The 20,919-nt window shown below is 31.2% G+C and overlaps 1 protein-coding gene across 1 annotated transcript in view; it reads left to right on the top strand.

Moving 5' to 3' along the window:
• The first annotated feature begins 1,497 nt into the window (after window positions 1-1,497).
• The window catches only part of LOC108746489, a 344,212-nt gene continuing 324,790 nt past the window's right edge, over window positions 1,498-20,919 (top strand). Inside the window, exons 1-2 of the mRNA XM_018483301.1 lie at window positions 1,498-1,574; window positions 3,116-3,290. Coding sequence (XP_018338803.1) covers window positions 1,546-1,574; window positions 3,116-3,290 — 204 coding nt within the window. The 5' untranslated portion in view covers window positions 1,498-1,545. The remainder of the gene's footprint in view (window positions 1,575-3,115; window positions 3,291-20,919) is intronic.

The raw sequence follows: 20,919 nt of genomic DNA on the forward strand, positions 1-20,919 counted from the left end.
CTAATTTGTAGATAAGTTGGAATAACGTTTAACGTTGAAACTTTGCAAATAACTTTTCATGATATTTTTGTTATGCAAAGTTAATTTCAAGTAGACTAAAAAGTTAATTACAAGTAGACTAAAAAGTTTATAGAAAAGTTTGTTTGGTAGTTTGAAAACATTTTGTATAAAATCTTTTACAAAACAGCTGATATTTAGTATATTTTAAAGTTTTATGTTTAAATACTTATTAAAATAGACTCTATTACGAAGTGGCATGTCTTGTAAAATTTGCTAAGCGAATCCATTGTGGACGTGATCGATCACACTTTATTTAATTCTCGGGTCGCGTTCCAATTCGGTTGAAGTTCAGAAGAGTACGATCGTAACAGGCGATGCACGTTTATGGCAAATCGATTGACAGGAAATAGGAAGAAGTGGAAAGAGTTGAGATATCGTTTTGCAAAAATCTACTTATTCGCGTGATTTATTGTTTATGCAGTGAATTTTTTATTGAAAGATCGTAGATAATTCATGAATTCATCGATATGTGAATTGGAATGTAGAATCATGCAACGGCAACGTAGTTTGCAAATATGCGAGTTTTAATTCTGAAAACACCAAAATATGTTCTAGCAATAAAACTGTGAAAAAGTGAATTAAAGAGAAGGCGATTACAAATAATAATTATACAATACAATCTTGATTTAAAAATAATTTTAAGTTAATTTATGTTTGACAAGTTTTTTTTATATTATAAACTCGATTGCTAATACATTTAATATTAAAAATTATTATAAAGTAGATTTATTTACGTCATAAGGAAAGTCTTAAAGAACTTATAAAGAACATAAAGTAATTCAGTAAATATTCATGCGCGATTCTAATATACTGCCGACTTGGATATATTATAAATTCTTAGAAACTTTTTATTTATAATAAGCATTGTTGATTTCACATATCAAGGACGGCTAATTAGAGTTATATGTATGCATTATGGCTGAATGCGTCTAATCGATCGGCACGAGCGGTCGTTGCGACTCGGTGATTAAAGCTGAATATTTGCGGCATATCTACTACGAATTGCACCAAAATTAATCCTAACATATTCACTGCATCAATTCCATAACTACGTGATATCTTGTTATATATATTTTAACCATTAAACTGAAAGAATGATTGAAATCGAAATCATGCAGGCATCGTTCGAACTATTTCCGCAGTCATAAATTATGTTACGTCGATAGTGAATTGATTATATACATATATTCAAGATGCAAAATTTCGTTGTCATAAGCAATCAATTTTTTATTTTATATAACTGTAGATTAAATATGGAAAAAAAAAATATATATATATCAATGCACGCGATTTTGTAATAAATTACAAAACAATAAGTTGCGTGTAACGAATGTAAGGTAATCTAATTAACAGTTATAAACTTTATGTTGTTATCACGTATGATCACGGTGTGGTGGTTTTGATATAGTTGAAAGGACATTCTTGCTTTTTTCGCTGACAATTTGGTCGGTAAGGTCACGGTCGTAATCCTCGTCGACGTCGTACATGTGTTGGCAGCTTGCAGCCAGCGAAATGTACATATGTCTGGTATGTGTATGTGCGTGTGCGTGCGCGCGACGCGGCGCGTGCGTAAACACGCGAGGGAGAACAAACTTTCGCGACGAGGGGTGAGCTATCGCATCCCCGCATACACGAGGATTTTACGGAGATATGTTCCGCGCGTGGATTTTTACGAAACTTACTGGAGGTCGCTCCTGGAAAGATTCTTTTTCAGGAATCTGTATCAAATATTTGATGTACTTTCGAGAATTAAAAATGTAAACTTCGGCAAAATTTACTTAGAGAATTATTATATTTGAAGAGAACATTAAGAACATTAAAAATATACAGAATGAGAAATTTAGAAAATGAGCTTGAAATGTAAACGGGAATATTTATGTATACTTAGTTTTGCAGTTGATGATAATTTTTGTTACTTGTACAAATGATTTTGATTGCATTTATTCTTGTATAATGGCAGACTCATTATACCATTTACCGGTATATTTCCATATTCTGTGGAACGGTCGACAATTTTATAGCTTATCTAACAACCACGAAAGTCCGGACGTCCGATATTTGGATAATCGGAGTTTGTATGTAGCGAAATCACGGTCGCGATTGTGTAGTGGTAAGAGCATGCGCGACCCGAGCTCTGTCTCGCTTTTGAGTCGATCGCCCGTCCTTGTCTCGGAAAACTTTCCTGTGATGAGCTTTGTTGGTCGTTTCCCCAGCAGGACGGAAAAGTTAAATGCGAAAGTTTTATCCGATATCCAGTGCCTTTGCGCGTCTGGAAAGAGGTATCTACGCACATGGCTATCGTTCGGCTTGGTCGCGTGATTACAATAGCGGTTTGCTTTCAACATCCTCGATATTTATAAATAAAATTCGTACAGTGGATATGATTCACGACGCAAGATATCAATATGATACATTTTAATTTAAAACCATGTACTTTTCCAGATATTTCTCTTTGATAACAAAGAATACGAATTCATCGAATTCCGTAATTAAAAGAGTACTCTAAATCCTGAATTACGAATTTCGCAGAAATAACTGATAAAGAGCTAGATAACTGATAATAAGAGCTAGATAATAAAAACTAAATTCCTATTTAATTATTTGATATGTTAAAAACATTTGATACGAAATTCGAAGAAACCATCTGCAGAGCCATTTGTTTGCGCTAGCAGTTATACATTGAAAAAAAATTTACTATATCTTAATAAATATTTCTTTAAATATTTCTAAGTAAACATTTACTGAACGTTAACATATATTTATTTGATACAAGAATCATTAATTTGATTTAACTATTATTTTTTTCATTGAGTAAATATTTATTTACTATAAGTAAACTGTTTACTTACAAATTATCAAAAAATATATTTATTAAGATATAGTACATTTTTTTCCAGTTTCATAACCCGTATAGCAACACTGCAACACTGCAACCATAATATTGTAACAATGTTGCAATATTGCAGCAATGTTGTTGCAAGTCTCTATGTATATGCGTGGGAAATAATCAAATTGTTGCAGATATATTGTAAAGTGCGGATTTGTCTGTTAACAGAATGGCGTCCAGGAAAACAAGACAGAATCACTCGATACAGCATCTGCTCGAGTTACCCTCGAATCGGGAATCGAAATTATCGCGGTTTCCCGTGAAGGAGCATACTCAACTGCCGCCGTCCATGCCAACCCCTCGCCAAGTTCCGGTGACCGTGTTGCATCCCTCTCCGAAAAAGGTAAGTGGAACACGAATAATCCGCGGATAATCCGCGACAACAATCGTGGGAACAGCATACAATCTCTGAAATCTGCGTGTACAATTTGCGCATACAGACGGGCGATATCATCACGTCTGAGACGACGTTGGCGATATTCTAAAACCGTACAAATGATCGAGCTTAATAATAGAACATCGAAGAAAAAGATCGCCCTACTTTTTAAGAGCGACATGATTATCTCGCGCGGAGAATAATCGTTGAGGCATTAGCTCATCGAGCATATCGAGTTGAGAAATATTAAGTGATCCTCTCCAAAGAATTTCCTCGTGCGATAATGTGAAATATCTTTTCATCGCGAAAGCGCCGATTTGTTTTTTTACTAGTAATTTTTTATATATTACGAGATTTTATACGTACAAGACGGAAAAGTCAATGTTTGTCAATTATAATAATAATTTAAATATTCTTGCTAAATAAGAATTAATTTTTTTTTAATGAAATTAAATCAAATATATAATGTTTAAAAATGCTAATAAAGAGCCGACACTGGATGTTGTACATGTATTTATTATATTTTTTATGTAATTACGTAGTGAAATTTACGTAGTGAAAAAAGAAGTCATAATGATAATCATTGTCATAATAAAAGAATTTCGATTTTAAAAAACAAGATAAGAATATAATATACGGACAATGAGAGCTTTACACAGCGCGGGAATTGTTGCGCAATTTATATAATAGTCATAAACTCTTCACATAATATATTTGGAGCAACGACTTTTTAATACAGACTTGATATTACAGACTCGTATATTTTTTTAAAGGTCATTTTTAATATCTACATTATAGGATTTTTAAATATTACATATAAAATTGTCCTATCTAATGCAGTTTAATTTTGATTCGAATCATTACTAACATACAAATGTAATTTGGAGCTATTGATAGCAATGCCTTTGTATGAAGTTTAAAACATTAGTATACGTACAGTCAGCAATTATTAAGTTGTCGTGTTATGCAAAAAATAGGGACTCACGTCAATTATTACTAACAATAAGTATAACTGTACTAATAAGAAATTATAAATCAATAATACTAATCATTATAGTAAATACATAATATTTATAGATTTACATACATGCGATTATACGTATAACAATGGTATTTGAAAAATTTATTTAATGACTCTATTTAATAATAGAACGTCGAAGTTTATTTAAAAAATCTACTAAAATATGAAAATTAGAAGAAAACAAGGAGACATTTTTCGATCGTTTTGAACTGTTATTTGTGTAGAATATTAATATTATTTATAATCTTATCTTTGGCCTTTTCTATTTTGCACCTATTAAAAAGTTTTTACGTTGCGAAACGAGGCCGCAACGTAAAAAGATGAGATCTGCGAGGAACGTAAAACGAAACGATTGTAACGGCATAAACCGCTGACGTTTCACATTGTCACGGTAGCTTTTTTTATCGATCATTTCGTACATGGGACATTGTTATTACTCGTATAAATGTCGACGCAAGCTTGAATCCGTGACGCACAGCGGAAGAGATAATTTTCAACTTTATCACTGCCATATTGGCGGCCTTGTAGTCTCGTTAAAAGTGCTTTTAATCTTATGTAATAAATTGAGCCAAAATTGAACGTATTAGAGAAAAATAAGTAAATAAAATTAGTGTATAATCTAACATTCTTGCATTATATTTATTTTTAAATAAAATATTTTTAATTGAATTTATTTTAACTGTAACCTATATTTAAATGACGCTGTTTAATATAATACACACAGATATACAGAGTGTTTGGAAAATAATGATGAATTTTTCGCATAGAATGAACTAAACTGAGAAGAACAGTCCTCTACCATTTTACAATTTTCACAATAGTTAACAAGATATTAATTGCTAAAAATTGCTGAAAATTGGTCTTCAATAATTTTTTATTTAAATACTATCAACTTTACAGAAAAACTGCAAGAGACAAAATTGTTTATTTTTTTCTCATAAAGCTCTCAGAATTTTTTCAGAATTTTTTATCAACTTTTTAGTACTGCATTTTCTCATTTTTACAACATGAGAAAATGCAGTATTAAAAGATTCTGAAAAAATTCTAAAAAAATTTTTAGAGCTCTATGAAAAGAAAATGAACAATTTTTGTCTTTTGCAGTTTGTCTATAAAGTTGATAGTATTTAAGTAAAAAATTATTATGAAGGCAATTTTCGGCTTTCTTGTTAACTATTGAGAAAATTGCAAAATGGACTTTTCTTCTCAATTTGGTTCATTCTGCCTTTATGCGAAAAATTTATCATTACTTTTCAAACAGCTTCTGTGTGTGTGCGCATGTGTGTGCGCACGCATGTGTTTGTGTGTGTACGTTCGTGTGTGTGTGGGTGTGAGTGTGGGTGTGTGTGTTGGTTATATATTATTTTGAAAGAGGAAGAAAGATAGAGTTAATTATTTAATCCTTATCGTTCAAGGTTGGGTCACTAGTATTCGAGCGATTCCTGTTTCGTGCAAGTTTCTTTGAGTCTTTCGGTAATTATAAATTATACTACATTTTATTATTTTCAAAAATGAAATTTCATTATTTATATTTATATATATTTATTCTAAAAAGTTGAAAGTATATTAGTGAATTTTTAGAGATTTTTTTGAACCATTCTTCTGAATAGGTGAAGAAAATAGACGGATTCTAATGACCCATCTTTGGACGGATGAGGCAAATTGTACCTTGTATTGTAAGAATAAAGAAAATTAGAAAATTTATTAATATGAAAATAAATTAAATATTTTTAAAAGATACCCATATTATTATTACATTTCGAGTTGTAGTTCATTATACGGTTATACACAAATGCATGTAAAAATGATGATTTTATTATCTTTATTCAGATTTATAACACACACAAATAGCTATATCTGCATTTTAATTTCTGTGCTGTTGTTATGATTCAATATAATTGATTCTAGAATTAATTAGTTTTTTATATCCTTTTTTTTTTATAAAAGATCTATAATTAAATATTTTTTTTAATTTTTAATTTTGTACGAAATATTATAATTATTATTATTATCTTACTAATTGATTACTGTCAATGCATTATTATATTATATAATATGAATATAAATTTGTAGATTTACGTACACTGAGAGAAAAGTTTGGTATTTGTGACTATAATTTGATATTTATCATATAAATTTGGTTATTACTGTTATAACGTTAGTAATAATGTTTATATTTATAGTTCTATAGAAAAAATATATAGTTAATACCAAATAGAACTATATAAATTATAATTGTTACTACTAAATATAATTGCAATTATCATAATTTAACTAATGAAAGTCTAATGCTGTTGTAAGAGCGAAGAGTTAGGAGATATAGATAATACTCAAGTGGTTGTCTTCATTTATTATATCGAACGTTTCGGCTCACTTTGGAATCATTTTCAGCGAAAAAATAGACTATAATACCACGTTAGAGTAACTCGCAGATTGGCAGAAATGCAGTAATCCATACGCTATATAAATTATTACCGTTTTACTGTTAGTTCAATACTTAAAAATCAGTAATAATCGTGTGACTCACCTCAACGGGAAAACAACGAAGTTCACAAACATTGATTTACAATTTCCATGAGATATAAATTAACAAAAATTAACAAAAATCATTCCTCGAATGCATTTCTGCCATTCTGCGAGTGACTTACTCTCAACGTGGTATTATAGTCTATTTTTTCATTGAAGATGACTCCAAAGCGAGCCGAAACGTTCGATATAATAAATGAAGACAATCACCAATACTTGAGTATTATCTACATCTCTTAATTCTTCGCTCTTACAACAGCGTTAGCCTTGGTCTAAATTTCTAATTATTTTTAAGATTGAGAGTCCTTATTTATATATTTTTATATATTTATATAATTCATAATTTAACTATAATTTATAATTATTTTTGGTGCCAAGTATATGTATGTAATATAGGATAACCTCATATGGCATATCTAAGCTTTGCGATTTTTTTCTTTAGCTGAATAAATATATATTTATTTAATACAAAAACTATTCATTTGATTTAACTATCTTTTCTTTAATTTAGTAAATATTTATTTATTGTAAGTTTATATATATTTATTAGTACTATTTAAATAAATATATATTAAAATTTAGTAAAAATTTGGTAAATATCTAGTTTAGATGACACCTCTCCGATTTTAATGTCCTTTAGATATGTTGTAGGGGAGAATGTCCTGAGTGATTCCCCACAAGAATTAAGTGGGGGATGGCATTGGTTTAGGAGATATAGTAAATTAAAAGTTCTATAATATACATATAGAGGATAACATTGGTGTAAGAGTATATTTTCATTCCACTTCCTCCCTGCTTCGAGGAGGGGGAGAGGAGGAATACGACTTTCCAAGATTTACCATATTTCTTTGAAAAGTCGTGCGCCTCGAAGCAGAGGGGAGGGGAGGTGGAAGTCGTTTTGCGTGGAAAGTCGTATGCTATGACTTTATTATGAAACATTAATTTATTATATCTTCTAAACCAACAATGCCGTCTCCCACTTAATTTGTGTTGGAGAATCATTCTCCCCTATAACATATCTAAAGGATATTGAAATCGATGAGGTGTGACTTAAACTGAATATTTTATATTTACCATAAATTTTTTTTAGTATAAATATCCAATATGATCCTAAGTATATACGTCCTTACGTATATCCTTCTTTTCGTAAAAAAAAATATTAGAAGAATGGAAAATAAAGTGATGTACAATGTTACTTTTATAAGATTATAAATTTATTAATTATTTGCATATCGACATATCTGTTGATATGCAAGAATACACAAAGAATTATATTTTCAAAACAATTGATTTATCTCCTTATCTACTTATTTCCACAATGCAGATAAATTAGAAGTCATGATCTAGAATAACAAAAATACCAAAAAATGTTATAATCAATATGCGTACTTTAGTATGCTTAGGTTAATTATATAATTGATTTTACCTTATAAGATTTTCTCTCTTTTGCTACAATATAATAAAGTGACTGACTCCGTGATGATATATAAATTAAGTGTTATAAAATATAATGCAGAGCTATAGTAAAATAAATGAAATACGGAAATTAATAATTATGGCTACGTTTACACCGTGAATTTAGGCTTCGGCCTATAGGGGAGACCGGGACTAAGCTAGCATTTGAATTTTGAGTAGCAAAAATATATCTTATGAGGTCCCAATTTAGATTGTAGATGGCATCTCGTATGTTTTCTTTACCAACGAAGTTTGGTTAGTTTAGGTGCCGCGTTATTATGTTTAAATAATCAAACGTGTTTTCGATTGTCAAAAGTAATTTTTGAGATTTTATTTTTCGAATTACATTATTTTTTGTGTATATGGATGAAATGAAGTTGCAAACACTAAAACTTTCTATTGTCATCTTGTAATCACTCTTATAATCACTTTATAAAACGCTAATAATTTGACTAAAATCGTTTACTTTGTTATTGAAAATTACAATTGAAGAAAAGGTGCCCACTTAGCCCTGGTCTTCCCTACCCCAAATTCGATCAAAATTATTTAGATCTGGATGTAGGTCAGGCTTCGGTTGGTGATCTGACCTGAAATAGATCGATCTATCATTATTTGTTAATCTCAAATTGACATGTCATTTTGTTGTAATGGACATACACATATCTCGTAAATAAAAAATTTAAAAAATATTTAAAAGGTCATGTTCGAAAAGTTCAAAGAGTGTGTTCAGGCCGCTTACGATGTAAATGGTAGACCATTTTGGGTCGCATTATAGATCAGGCAGCATAGGTCTCTCGGTGTAAACGTAGCCTATCTCTTGTTATAGAAAACAATTTTTTACTTATCTAAGAAATATTACATCACGACTATCACGTTCTGCATTTTATTTTACTGACAATAGCAGAATGAACATACATTTTGTTTTACTGACAATAACAGAATAAACCGAGTAATAAACTGCATGATGCAATCGACAGACTGCACAACTTACCAGGGCCGTGATTCAATTCATGCTCACAATGCTCATGAGCATCATTTGTCTTCGTTTAACATTTGACAAACAACAAGGATGAAATCATTCTTAATTCTCAGTACCCACATCTTAAAAAAGTCCCTATCTACCCATATCCGGATATTTGTAACCTAGCGTTTTTTTTTACTTATATCTCAGATAGTCGTGCATCGATTTTAAGTAATTTTTTTTTTATCTATCGTTGAAGACTAAAAAAAAGACGTTTTTAGTTAGAAAGTCTAAAATGTCGTAGCACAAAAGATATTTTGCAATAAGTGAAAAAGGATCTGAAAAGAAAAGAAGTCTGAAGTATGAAAATCGGGGGGGGGGGGGGGTTACGCTAACCCTTTGTGGGTACTGAGGGTTAAATATTGTGAACGTGAATCGCAGTTTAATGCTATATTTCGAATCTGTGTAATTACTCATAAATAATGAGTAGGACATATTGAGTGATACTAGACCATATACAGAGTGACCTCATTTTTGATAGAATCATAAATATAAATTAATTGTTAATTATAACATAATTTAATAAATAAATTATTATTATTAATATTATAGAATAATAATCATAATTATGATATATATAATTACATAGTTACAAATAATACCAAAAACTTTTTCTTAACGCACACACAAAAAAATACATATATATTGTATACAAATAATAATTACTTGTTTCAAGTATTTAAAAAGTTCATACATCCTCAAATGTATTATAAATTTATCACAAGAATCAAATTTATTCAAAATATATTTTAAATCCTGGTAAGTTCAAAATACTTTAATCAAAATTATTGTATTAAACAAATTATATTTGTTTATTATATAAAGTCACTTCTTTGATCAATTTTATAATATTCTCTAAAAGAAAATAAATTCTTATTTTGAGTACATAATAATGAGTTTTTGTAAAATTGTAATAATATATATTTTATTATCAAGAAAATATTTTTTGTTAAAGATAACCGTTAAAGAACGAAAGTCCTTGAATTAAATAATCTTCTTGACAATAAAATAATTTTTTTTTGTGTATTACGTATAATTTTCGTATCTCTTATACATATAATTAACAATAACTATTCATTTGCTTTATTTTATATTAAACAGCTAAATTGATTTTTTAAATATTTTATATTATTTTTACTTTAAAATAAAGATAGAATGTACTCACCATCAGTAATATTACATTATTAATATTATTAAGTACATTATCTATCTATAATTAGTTATCTATAACTGTCTATGACTAACAGTAATTTTATATCAATATTATTTTCTACTCTGTTACTTATATACGACATGTGTTATATTACATTATATTTTTGAGTAAGAAATTATATATAATATTAATGTAATGTTGCTATTAGCTTGTTTGTGTTTACCGGAGTCTTATCTTGAGTGATTATCGACTTCACTTACAATTTTATATTATCTGCCGATAAACGAGATATTCTTAGTTATTCTATGCTGAGAACATTGCTCGACTGCGTTTCAATCGATAAAGTAAAAGCTGTTACCGACGGAGTAGAACTCTTCTTTAGCGTCACAGGGTCGGTAGTTACGAAAAAATATTAGAAATTAATTTATTTACAAAACGCAAAAGACATAATTTTGATATTTTGTTTTAAGTTTTATATTGTTCATTATATTCAAATTATAAATAAAAACAAAATTTTATTTAAAATAATTGTTAATTTTATTCAATATTGTAAAGATTTTGTTTATAAAGAGCAATATTTTATTTTTTATAATATATATTTGAAGTGTTATTTAAAATATAATAGCTTTAAGAAAGTCTTTTTTTTCAAATTGCAGAAAAAATTATTTTCGGAAAGAAGCTAATATGGTAGATTTTACGGAACACATAAATTTTCCCAACGAATTTTTTTATCCTTAGGAAAGGAACCGAGAAAATTAGTGGAAAAATTGGGAAAAAAAAACGGTTTTTTCTGAAATTTTAAAGCTATATATAATGGAAAGTATAAATGATACCGATACGCAGAACATTGAACATAATTGCGAGAGATCTGCTACGAAAGTAGGGATGGGTGCTTTTCGAGCGTATAATTTGCTATTGAAATCCTGTGAATGGAGGTACGCCAGAAGCATCTTGAGCATACGCAACGTGTTGGGCGGAGACTGAATTTATGATAATTGCATAAATCAGAGCTTTCCTCCACAATAATCATAATCTATTGGGATAGTTGCGCAAAGTTAGCTATTTAGCCGTCGGCAAGAATCAGGAGAAGATTGAGGGGTTGCTTTCCTTGATCCTGAATAAGATAAACTCCTTGCTGAGATTGAAGCTAAGAGAGAAATCATTCTTGCCTAAAACCATTGTACATGCATTGCTTGGAAAAAAATAAATAATATTTTATCAGTTAATGTACTCTTATACAGATAGAACTATACATAAGACATAATTATGAAAACATTTAGAATTATTTTTCTACATAAAAATTTAAGATGTATAATCATAAAAATCATATGTAGCATTAAAAACAATTTTCTTGTATGTATACAAGAGAGAAAAACAAACATAAATAGATTTTTGAAGATCAATAAGAAGTTGTAGAAGCGACGAAGTTAACAGATAGTGGAACAGAGGGTGCCACCAGCAATTTTCTGGAGTTTGAAGGTGCGATTTCGTATTTGAGTTTTAACATCCTTTAATTTCTGTGATAGAATAATAATAATAATAATAATAATACACAATAAATAATACTTATAAAATATTCTTAATTGGGTAATATTGTAGTATTGAGTAGTAGTATAGTTTTCTATTGTTATTTTTAAATTTAAAGTTAATATCAAATGGTTTCTTTTAATATAGAGTAAACGTTATAAATAATTGCAATTTCTTGAAATTATAGCATAATCTAATTTTATTCTAATACCTGCTGATTCTATAAAAATAACACTTTTAAAGAAAAAAATTATGCAAGACTCAAAGTATTCAATTTTAAGCAACTGTCTTTATAATTGGTCTGCTATATTATCTTTCTTTGTCTAATGTAAATCTTTTTTTATTGCAAAACTATATTTCGAATGATTGCATCTGACGTGACTCGTGTTACCATTAAAGATTCGATGATTAATGTCTTGTAATATTATAATAGGAAGCGACTAGAGATCGTAGATTGTTTAATGCTTTCATAAGAACAAATAACATTTCGAAGTTATCGAAATTAACCTTAATATATCCTTTCAGTTATCGGTGACGTTAAAATGCCATCAGTCTAATTTCCCGGCTATGGGAAATCGACGGCTGACTGTCATTTCGGAATCACTGATGATTTCTTTATTAACGGTACGAATCTTCGCACGAGCGCCACTGGAATATTAATGTTGAAATCTCCGCCTCGACTTTCATGATCGTTACGGTTATGATTACGATTACGAGCAGCCGTTCTCTTAAAGGAGAACCCTTATCCTGTGCTATATAATATTTTTTCGATGTACACGAAATAAATAATCTTTTATTCTCAATATGATGATTCGCGTTGCAATTAAGGAGACAATTATATTTAAATAGAATTAAATGCTGAATATTTAATAAGGATTTTTAAAGATAAATTAAATTTTAGATAATACTGATATACCTTTTATTTAATTTAAATAATATTTAAAATATCACTTGATTTATATATATGGTATATATTATAAATGTATACATGATAGAAAAAAATATGGCTACAAATGAATTCACTGTGACAAAGTAAATAGAATCTGTTTGGGCACACGTTAATCTCAGGGTAAGTTGGAAAACGCGACGTTAAAATACCGGACATCTGGGAAAGCCAACCCCAAATCCGCTTAAGGACGCGTATTTATTACTTACGGACGTCTGCTTCATCTCGACCGCTGATTTGCCTTTTCTATGCATGCGGTATCAGTAAAACAATATTTGATTTTATTTCTTATAGATATAATATTGGTTGGTTATATGTTATGTCATATATTTTTATCACCGAACAATTTATTCGAGTCGGAGGAAAAGATTTATAAGAATTAAAAAAGTGTATCTTTGCATTATTATATGAAATTTTTTGATATACATTTTTGAATACTTGTGAATTTCATCACCAAGTGTCAGTTGGCTCTATTCTCTGAAAACGTTCTTCTTTGTATTTTGCAAGATATCGTTAGCGACTTTCTCAGAGGAACCTGAAAAGATGAAGCACATTACCCTTTAACTTTGTCGAGCTGTCACGTTGATCGGGGTTGGAACGAACCCTCCAATTCACTCGGTGGGAGTAGCCACGCGGTTGAGTGAATTTTTATGAATGAATGCGCGAGGATACGCAGATCCTTTGGAATGTGCACCCTGTTTTCACCCCTGTACTTATATTTACGACAGTGACTCTCAGTTGAAAATTTTATCAGACGTTTGTAATGAGGCGGTCGGGTGAGGTAATTTTTTAAATTAGATGCGCTACTTTAAGGGTCGAAATTCCATATTAAAAGTAGAAGCTTCCGGAATATTACTTTGATCACTCATGCCTAGTGACACTTTTATCATCTTCTAGATTGCAATAAATAAAGAAACATATTTATTTAGCAAATTTTAACCTTAGAATTCTTCTAAGTTACATTTTATATATACATATATTTAGAATGAGTTATAATATATTTTTTGTCATGTATATTTTTAATATTTCCTGTTATATGAAAATAATAATTGTGCACCGACACCGCTGTACTCTTTAACTACAAAGCGACTCTTATTTGTTCGAGGGTCTGAGGTTGAAGGTGTTAGCGACAGTACAAAAGAAGACTTCACCCTTCATGCCTAGAGGGGAGTTTATAAAAATCGTGTCAATTAGGCTTCGAGAAAGGAAGACAAGCCGGGATACGGTGCTCAAGGAGAGTAAGGGCTTTTAATTCTTGTTATAAAAAGATCACTAACGGACAATTTATTTCTCGAGTGTTAGATATTAAAAAAAAATGCATTTTTTAAAAATATTTTATAGATACATAGTTTTTTTTCTAAAAAATCGATTTTTTGTGTAAAATTGTCCTTAAAATAATGATTTGATTATACAATAATGGCTATATAATCACAAACAATTGCTTACAAATGCATTTATTATTTAATATTTACGATATCATTAGAATATTGGCAAATGTATTCTTTAATTAATATTAAATCGATGTTTGACATAAAATTGATTGAACTATATCTTTTCCTGCAATATTTTAATTTTTAAGGTCTAATATTTTAATAATTATTGAAAAGATTTTGTTTAAATAAAATTTATTTGAAATTAAGTGCAATATTTAAAATGATTTATTTTTTACTTTATGTACAACTTGCCAAAAATCTTGTATTTTCGATCGTATAATTGAAATATCTTTACCCCTTCGCCTCCCCTTCCTTTGACATTTTTAAGAAAAGATAGCGCTCTAAAGTAATAATAAGAATATAGCAAGGAGTTTGTTCAAGAAGCACACTGTTTATTTCTTAAATGCCCATAAAAAACGGATTTCTTACAAGTAAATTAAATCAGATGTCTGTACTTAATTTACTTAATATTTGACGCGGACGTAATTAAAAATGCATTTCTTGTGGAATGCATGTAATATGCTTATTTTGAGTGTGTAGAAATAGTAAAAATAAAGGTGCTATTATATAAGTAATGTTATGTTAAATGTTTCCGTCTAACATTGTTAACGTTGAGCGTTTGCGATTATTGCTTTCTTCTTGCGCTTTAATTCCCGCTTGATTGCGCAAGGAAGAGAAATGATTTTACTTCGGGCGGATTTCTCTGTACTTGAATGAAGGTTGTGATTGCGTTCGGTGAAGAAGGGAGAAGCGTCGATCGGCCTAGGTACTGCTCCGGGCGAGGATTAGCCCGTGGGGTATTGTAACGTCGTAAATACACCCCCTTTTTACCCCTCGAGCTTTAAACCCCCTTGTCTCCGCTTGTCTCTCAACATTCAGTAAGTTTTACTGGCTATTCTCGACATTGGTTCTTTTCAAACTGTAAAATTATTCTTTCCACGCTGTTTCCTTCCCTTCCTCTATATATCTTTAATCGTATTTTTAATCAATTAATAATCTTTATGAGTCTCAATTAAATATGAGTTTAATGTGAAAAAATATCTTATTCTGTATTTTTGATTGAATAAGTTATGAAATAAAAATTTGATAAAACGGAAACAAATGTAACAGTTGTTAAATTTAATTTTGACGCTAGTCGTAAGTAAAATTTGATATATTCAATGTCATCCATAAAGTTTAAATCATTTGCGTTTGTTTTCATATTTTAATGGTTTATTTGCTTTTATTGTATTTTGAAACAAGTTCACAACAATATTGCTTAGAGATTATTCTTAATGTTGAAGAAAGCAGAATGTGTGTGTGTGTGTGTGTGTGTGGGCGCGCGCACACACACACACACACACACACACACACAAAGTTATATATATGTATACACGATATTGATAATTGTATTTATTTTTTCAATTTTATAAAAATACTACATTTTATTTTATATTCAATATTTGAATGATTTCTGTATGAATTAAGAATAATGGCTCGTTTATCGAATGTTGAATTCCCTTCATGTCTCTGTTATCAAACGCGATCACAGATCATAATTTCAGCGGCGCGCTTACAAGAAGGGGCCGTGTAGTTTTTTCGACGAAATAGAGAAAAGATTAGGGAAGGCGGCAATTCGAGGAGGCACTTTAGCCAATGTCGTCGTTCCGATACTTACTCGGCATCCCCCGATTCTACGTCCCAAATGATATCTCGGAGCGAAATCCCAGTCGCCGCGCGCACGCTTATAGCCAGTAGAAATAGAAAGGGTTCGCGAGGGGCTCCGGAAGGACTGCGGGGTTATAATGAAATATAGCCCCGTTCCGCCTCGTATAAGACTGCATTAAGATTATACGTTGGCGCGTTCCTTGGCGACCAAAGACGGTCGAAATAAAGGGGGCGGCGCGGCGCGGCGGTAGGGCCGTGGTGGCTGGCGGCTAAGGGTAAAAGGGGTAAGGGATTCCTCCTACGGTGTTTTAATCAAGCCGGATTTGCTGCGGCAAGCCGTGGCTCCAACTTTCATTTTAGCGAACCCCGCCCTGACAAGCCGTGCACGAACGTTTTCGTCTACTTCCCTTCGTCTCTCCCCCCTATTCCCCTAAGGTCCTATCTGAAGTCCTCTCTCGCGTTCGACAGCACGAGAGATCTATATGTGTGTTTGCCCGGCATTAAAACGCTATCCCCGTTTTACGGGGACGCGTGATCTTGATCCCCGTTTGCCTCCTTAGAAGGCTGCGTGATCGGAAAGGGTTGTTCCTCGTAGAAACGTAACAACATGGCGCGTAAGAAGTTTATTGCATTTCTTCTGATGTGATAACATTGTTTAATTCGCTTTTACCATTTTATCACTGTATATGTATTCTACATTATTTCGTATTTTTACACGGACCCTTAAGTATCTTGCAGTTATCCTTAAATTAATAAAGTAAAATGAAATAAATTGAATCTGCAATAATTGCACGAAAAGGATGATTTTGTTAAAATATCTGAAAATTTAATTAGACACATACATATAGATTTGAAAATAATTTTGTTGGACTATCCAAATATTTTATGTAGAAAATTTAAGTATAATGAGCAATGCTGTAAGAAATTTTTATATTCCATAGCAACCAGCTTGAGCATTTTACATAATTATTTTAGTAAAGCAACAAAAAATTATTTTTAAATCCAACTAAATTTTTAGTTAGATTTAAACGACTTTAATAAAATCGTTCTTTTTATATGATATCGAATATTGTATTATTACTGACGGAGATAAAAGTAAATAGTCTGATAAAAATAAATTATGTTATGAATCTGTCTCCACGGTGTATATCACAGTCTTTTTGTACACGTTGCGCGCGTACGTCATGTGCGTCCTTGCAACAACGGATGGGTTAGCAAGTATGCCACGGGATTCGCAATAATACATTATCGGAAAACGGTAGGATGCCCTCTATTCCTATCCCTTTCTCACGTAACGCTTTTGCATTGCAACCGTTTCTAGATCGCCTAACGGAATTGTGTGTTTGTCGATTTCATCTCTTCCGTCTTTCAGCTAACTCCCTTTTCCTCCTCTGATACGGAGAAGCTTGGTTTATTTAAGCAATCGATGCTGTTACGCGCTTCCATCAGCGAGCTATTTGTTTCAAAATTGTACGTGATGAGAAATTTATGCAATTTGTATATAAATCGTTTTACAGCGTCAGTACTATATTTCTTATTGAACGAAATGATAAATCGATAAAGCTGAAATTTCGTCTTAATATGTTTATTCATGATTATTCATGATAATATGAGAAATAAATTTTTAGGTTTTTAATTACAGAAAGCTGTCATAAGCAATAATGTTACATAATTTTATATACCTTTTATATCTTTTATAAAATAAGAAAAATAATTTTTGCTACTATTTTAAACAACATTTCATTTAATGTTTTTTTTAAAACTATTCTATGTTTTGAAATCGTACAGCTGATTACAGCTTAATACATAGGAATATTACAAGATTTTTAAAATTTTATCAGTTTAAAAATAAATAATGCATTTCGATTAGTCGAGCGATGATTGTATTATATTTTCTAAATCACTCCTTTTAGAATTACTTGATGCATGTAACATTTGTCTACATTCGTTTGTATTAAAAGCTCTGGTTCTTCAGGATTAAACTTTTCATTCCAGAGAATCCGAAGCTTTATATTCCGTGCTCTACCACCTCTGCTTATAACTCGTATCGGAAGTACATAAGACTTTAACTCGCGCTCCCAATACAGATTACTCGTCCACCCTTTCTCGGAGATAAGAAACATCTAGCACCATTCCGTATTCTTCGCTCTTATAGCTCAGAGCTGGCGCTAAGCCTTGAGGATCTACCGAGACTTTATATTTCGACATTTATTCCAATCTACCACCCCTGTATTTGTCTTTCCGGTATAACCGATACTTTCGGTTGATGAATCCGATTCGTTGGAGCTGTCGCTTGTAAACTTCAGCATTATATACATTTAGTATTTATGCAGCTTTCTCAGCAATGAAACGCAACTCTCAATTATTTTTATCACAGTAAAATAGACTTATTAATTAATTAAAGAAATGTAACTATAAGTACAATAGATGTCGAAACATTTATCTCCATTAAACTGTGATTTTTATAATTAATCAAATAAGTAAGAAAATACGGCCAATACGGTCGAAGCTAAACCTTTTGGTAGCTTCGACTGTAAAAATATTGTTATAGGTATGTAAATTTTAAATATATCTTTCAGTTACACACAAACTGTCAACTATAAGTTTGTCAAGATAATATTTTTCGTAATAATTAATTTTTTTACAATGCTTTATAAAATGCTATACATTATCTTTTCAAATATTGAATTGTAATATATTATTATTTCAATTTCAGTTTATGATTGCATTTTAACTCCGTACTCAGTAAACGGCGTACAATTTATATAATTAAGAGGTGTATTTTTAAAATTTATTACATATAAAAATATTATTAGTTACCGATCTAGCCTCGATTTAGTATTGACTCGTTTTTCTTACTTATTCGATTGATTCATGTATATTGTTATATATAGTTTTTAGTTTAATTATTCGAATCAATCTATCTTTTCTAACATTTCGCGATATTTACTGGATCTTATCCCATGCATAAAGTTTCATGCTGCTCAGATTTAGCTTCGCTTTTAGAGACTAGAAAGCCAGTCCGAAACTTAACATATCATTCCACGATAACTCCTCTGACAAAGATACGGCGTGTAGGAGGAATTCGTTTCATCTTGACGCGAGCCGGGAGCGCGGAAAGGAAGGAAGGAAGGTAGGAAGGAACATACGGCAAACACAATATGGCGTCTGCCGCGAGAAAGCCCGAAGCGTTCTGGACCGGTCAGTATGCAATATGCTAAGGTTCTGCCGACCTCCTACCCTTAGTCTGACGCCGTCCCGCGTCCCTTCCTCTCACTCCTTCATGATCCCTCTTTCTCTCCATCCTTCTGGTCCTCTATAACCTTCGAATCCTTGGGTTTGGGAATTTAATTACAGTATAGTGCCTACATTGTAGCCCCAGCCGGCCCGGAAATAAACTCCCCATTGTCGCGGCACAAAGCTTCTATTTGTCACGAGACCTGGGCGTTCGACACCCTTGCGAAGCGCACCACTCCTACCTCCCGCGCTACCTGCCCTTCGATATCGACCTTTGTACTGGAGCTTTGACTTATGTCGTTTTGGCCGAGCGAGATCGACCATTCGAATGCTAATCCGATTATGGATGCTTTTTCATTTATGTACAATATATATATCCATTATACAACCGCAATTTTCAAGCAATCTCTTGAATATTCTTATTATTCTCGCGCTACGGAAAATCCACCTTTCATTTATTTTCCATCATTAAATAAAATAATAAGCGACGACGACATTAATTCCGTAACAGCCGCTAATTTCGTTCAAGAGGACATTATATTCTCTTAATACATTATATTCTCTTTTACAATACAAATAGCGGCTTTTGTTGCTTTTCTCGCGTATTACGTACTGCAATTAATTGGGAAGATATATTTTGATATACCACTTTTTGAACACGCTTGTAATAACGTTTACTCACGTGACTTTTCTTTCATTTGAAACTTGAAACCTTGCTAACCGTAAGTATACATTTCCTCGAACGTGTAAGCTAGAACCCGTCCAGGCGCGCTCCATTCACCGTCTTACATTATAGAGGAGATTATCCGAGTAACCACAGCCTACCTTCTCTAACAATCTCCCTATTCCGCTTCTTCGCGAACTTCCATGTAATAAGTAACAACGCCATTTAATTATAAATGTTCGTATCCCTGGAACGAACTTACCTGGCTCCCACCTTCGGTTTAATCTTAATTACGACGGAGAGGTACGCATTCGTACCGAGAACTTAAACATCTCACGTAGTCAAAAAAATTATCATATCCCAAGTTCAATATCTCTATTTTCACGATAATAATTAGAGAATTATTACAGAATAACATCATTTTTAACATATACTTTCAAAAAATTTCTTTTGTAATAATGTAAAAAAAATGATTGAATAAGAAGAGAGAGAGAGAGAGAGAGAGAGAGAGAGAGAGAGAGAGAGAGAACTTCCATTATAATAATAATTATTTAAAAGTTATTTTAAACAGAGAAGGAACTTTGTTCATTCCGCCTACGTATGAATTTCTTCACATACAAAATTTCCACATATAATTTAGAGTGTCTGTCTATAAGTTATTGTTAAGGAAAACATTCATTTCACACTTGTTAAAAAGTTTTTGTTCTGACAATCCTGTGTATAAAAGTTATTTAACTCTGATTTGTATCGCGAGACCAGAGGACTCAGAATATTTTCTTTAACTGTATAGTGAAATATCATTTACAACAATTGTTTATCTCACAATCTGACATAATTTTGAGTTACATAATTTTATTCCTCGGATTCCGTTCTTTAAAATAAAAAAAAAAGTTTAATTACATCAACTTTAAGCAAAGATGTATTAATTTAAAAATGTATTACTTACACATATTTTTAAGGTAATGGAAA

Source organism: Trachymyrmex septentrionalis, unplaced genomic scaffold, assembly GCF_001594115.1.
Source record: "Trachymyrmex septentrionalis isolate Tsep2-gDNA-1 unplaced genomic scaffold, Tsep1.0 scaffold172, whole genome shotgun sequence".
In the NCBI taxonomy this organism is placed as follows: Eukaryota; Metazoa; Arthropoda; class Insecta; order Hymenoptera; family Formicidae; genus Trachymyrmex; species Trachymyrmex septentrionalis.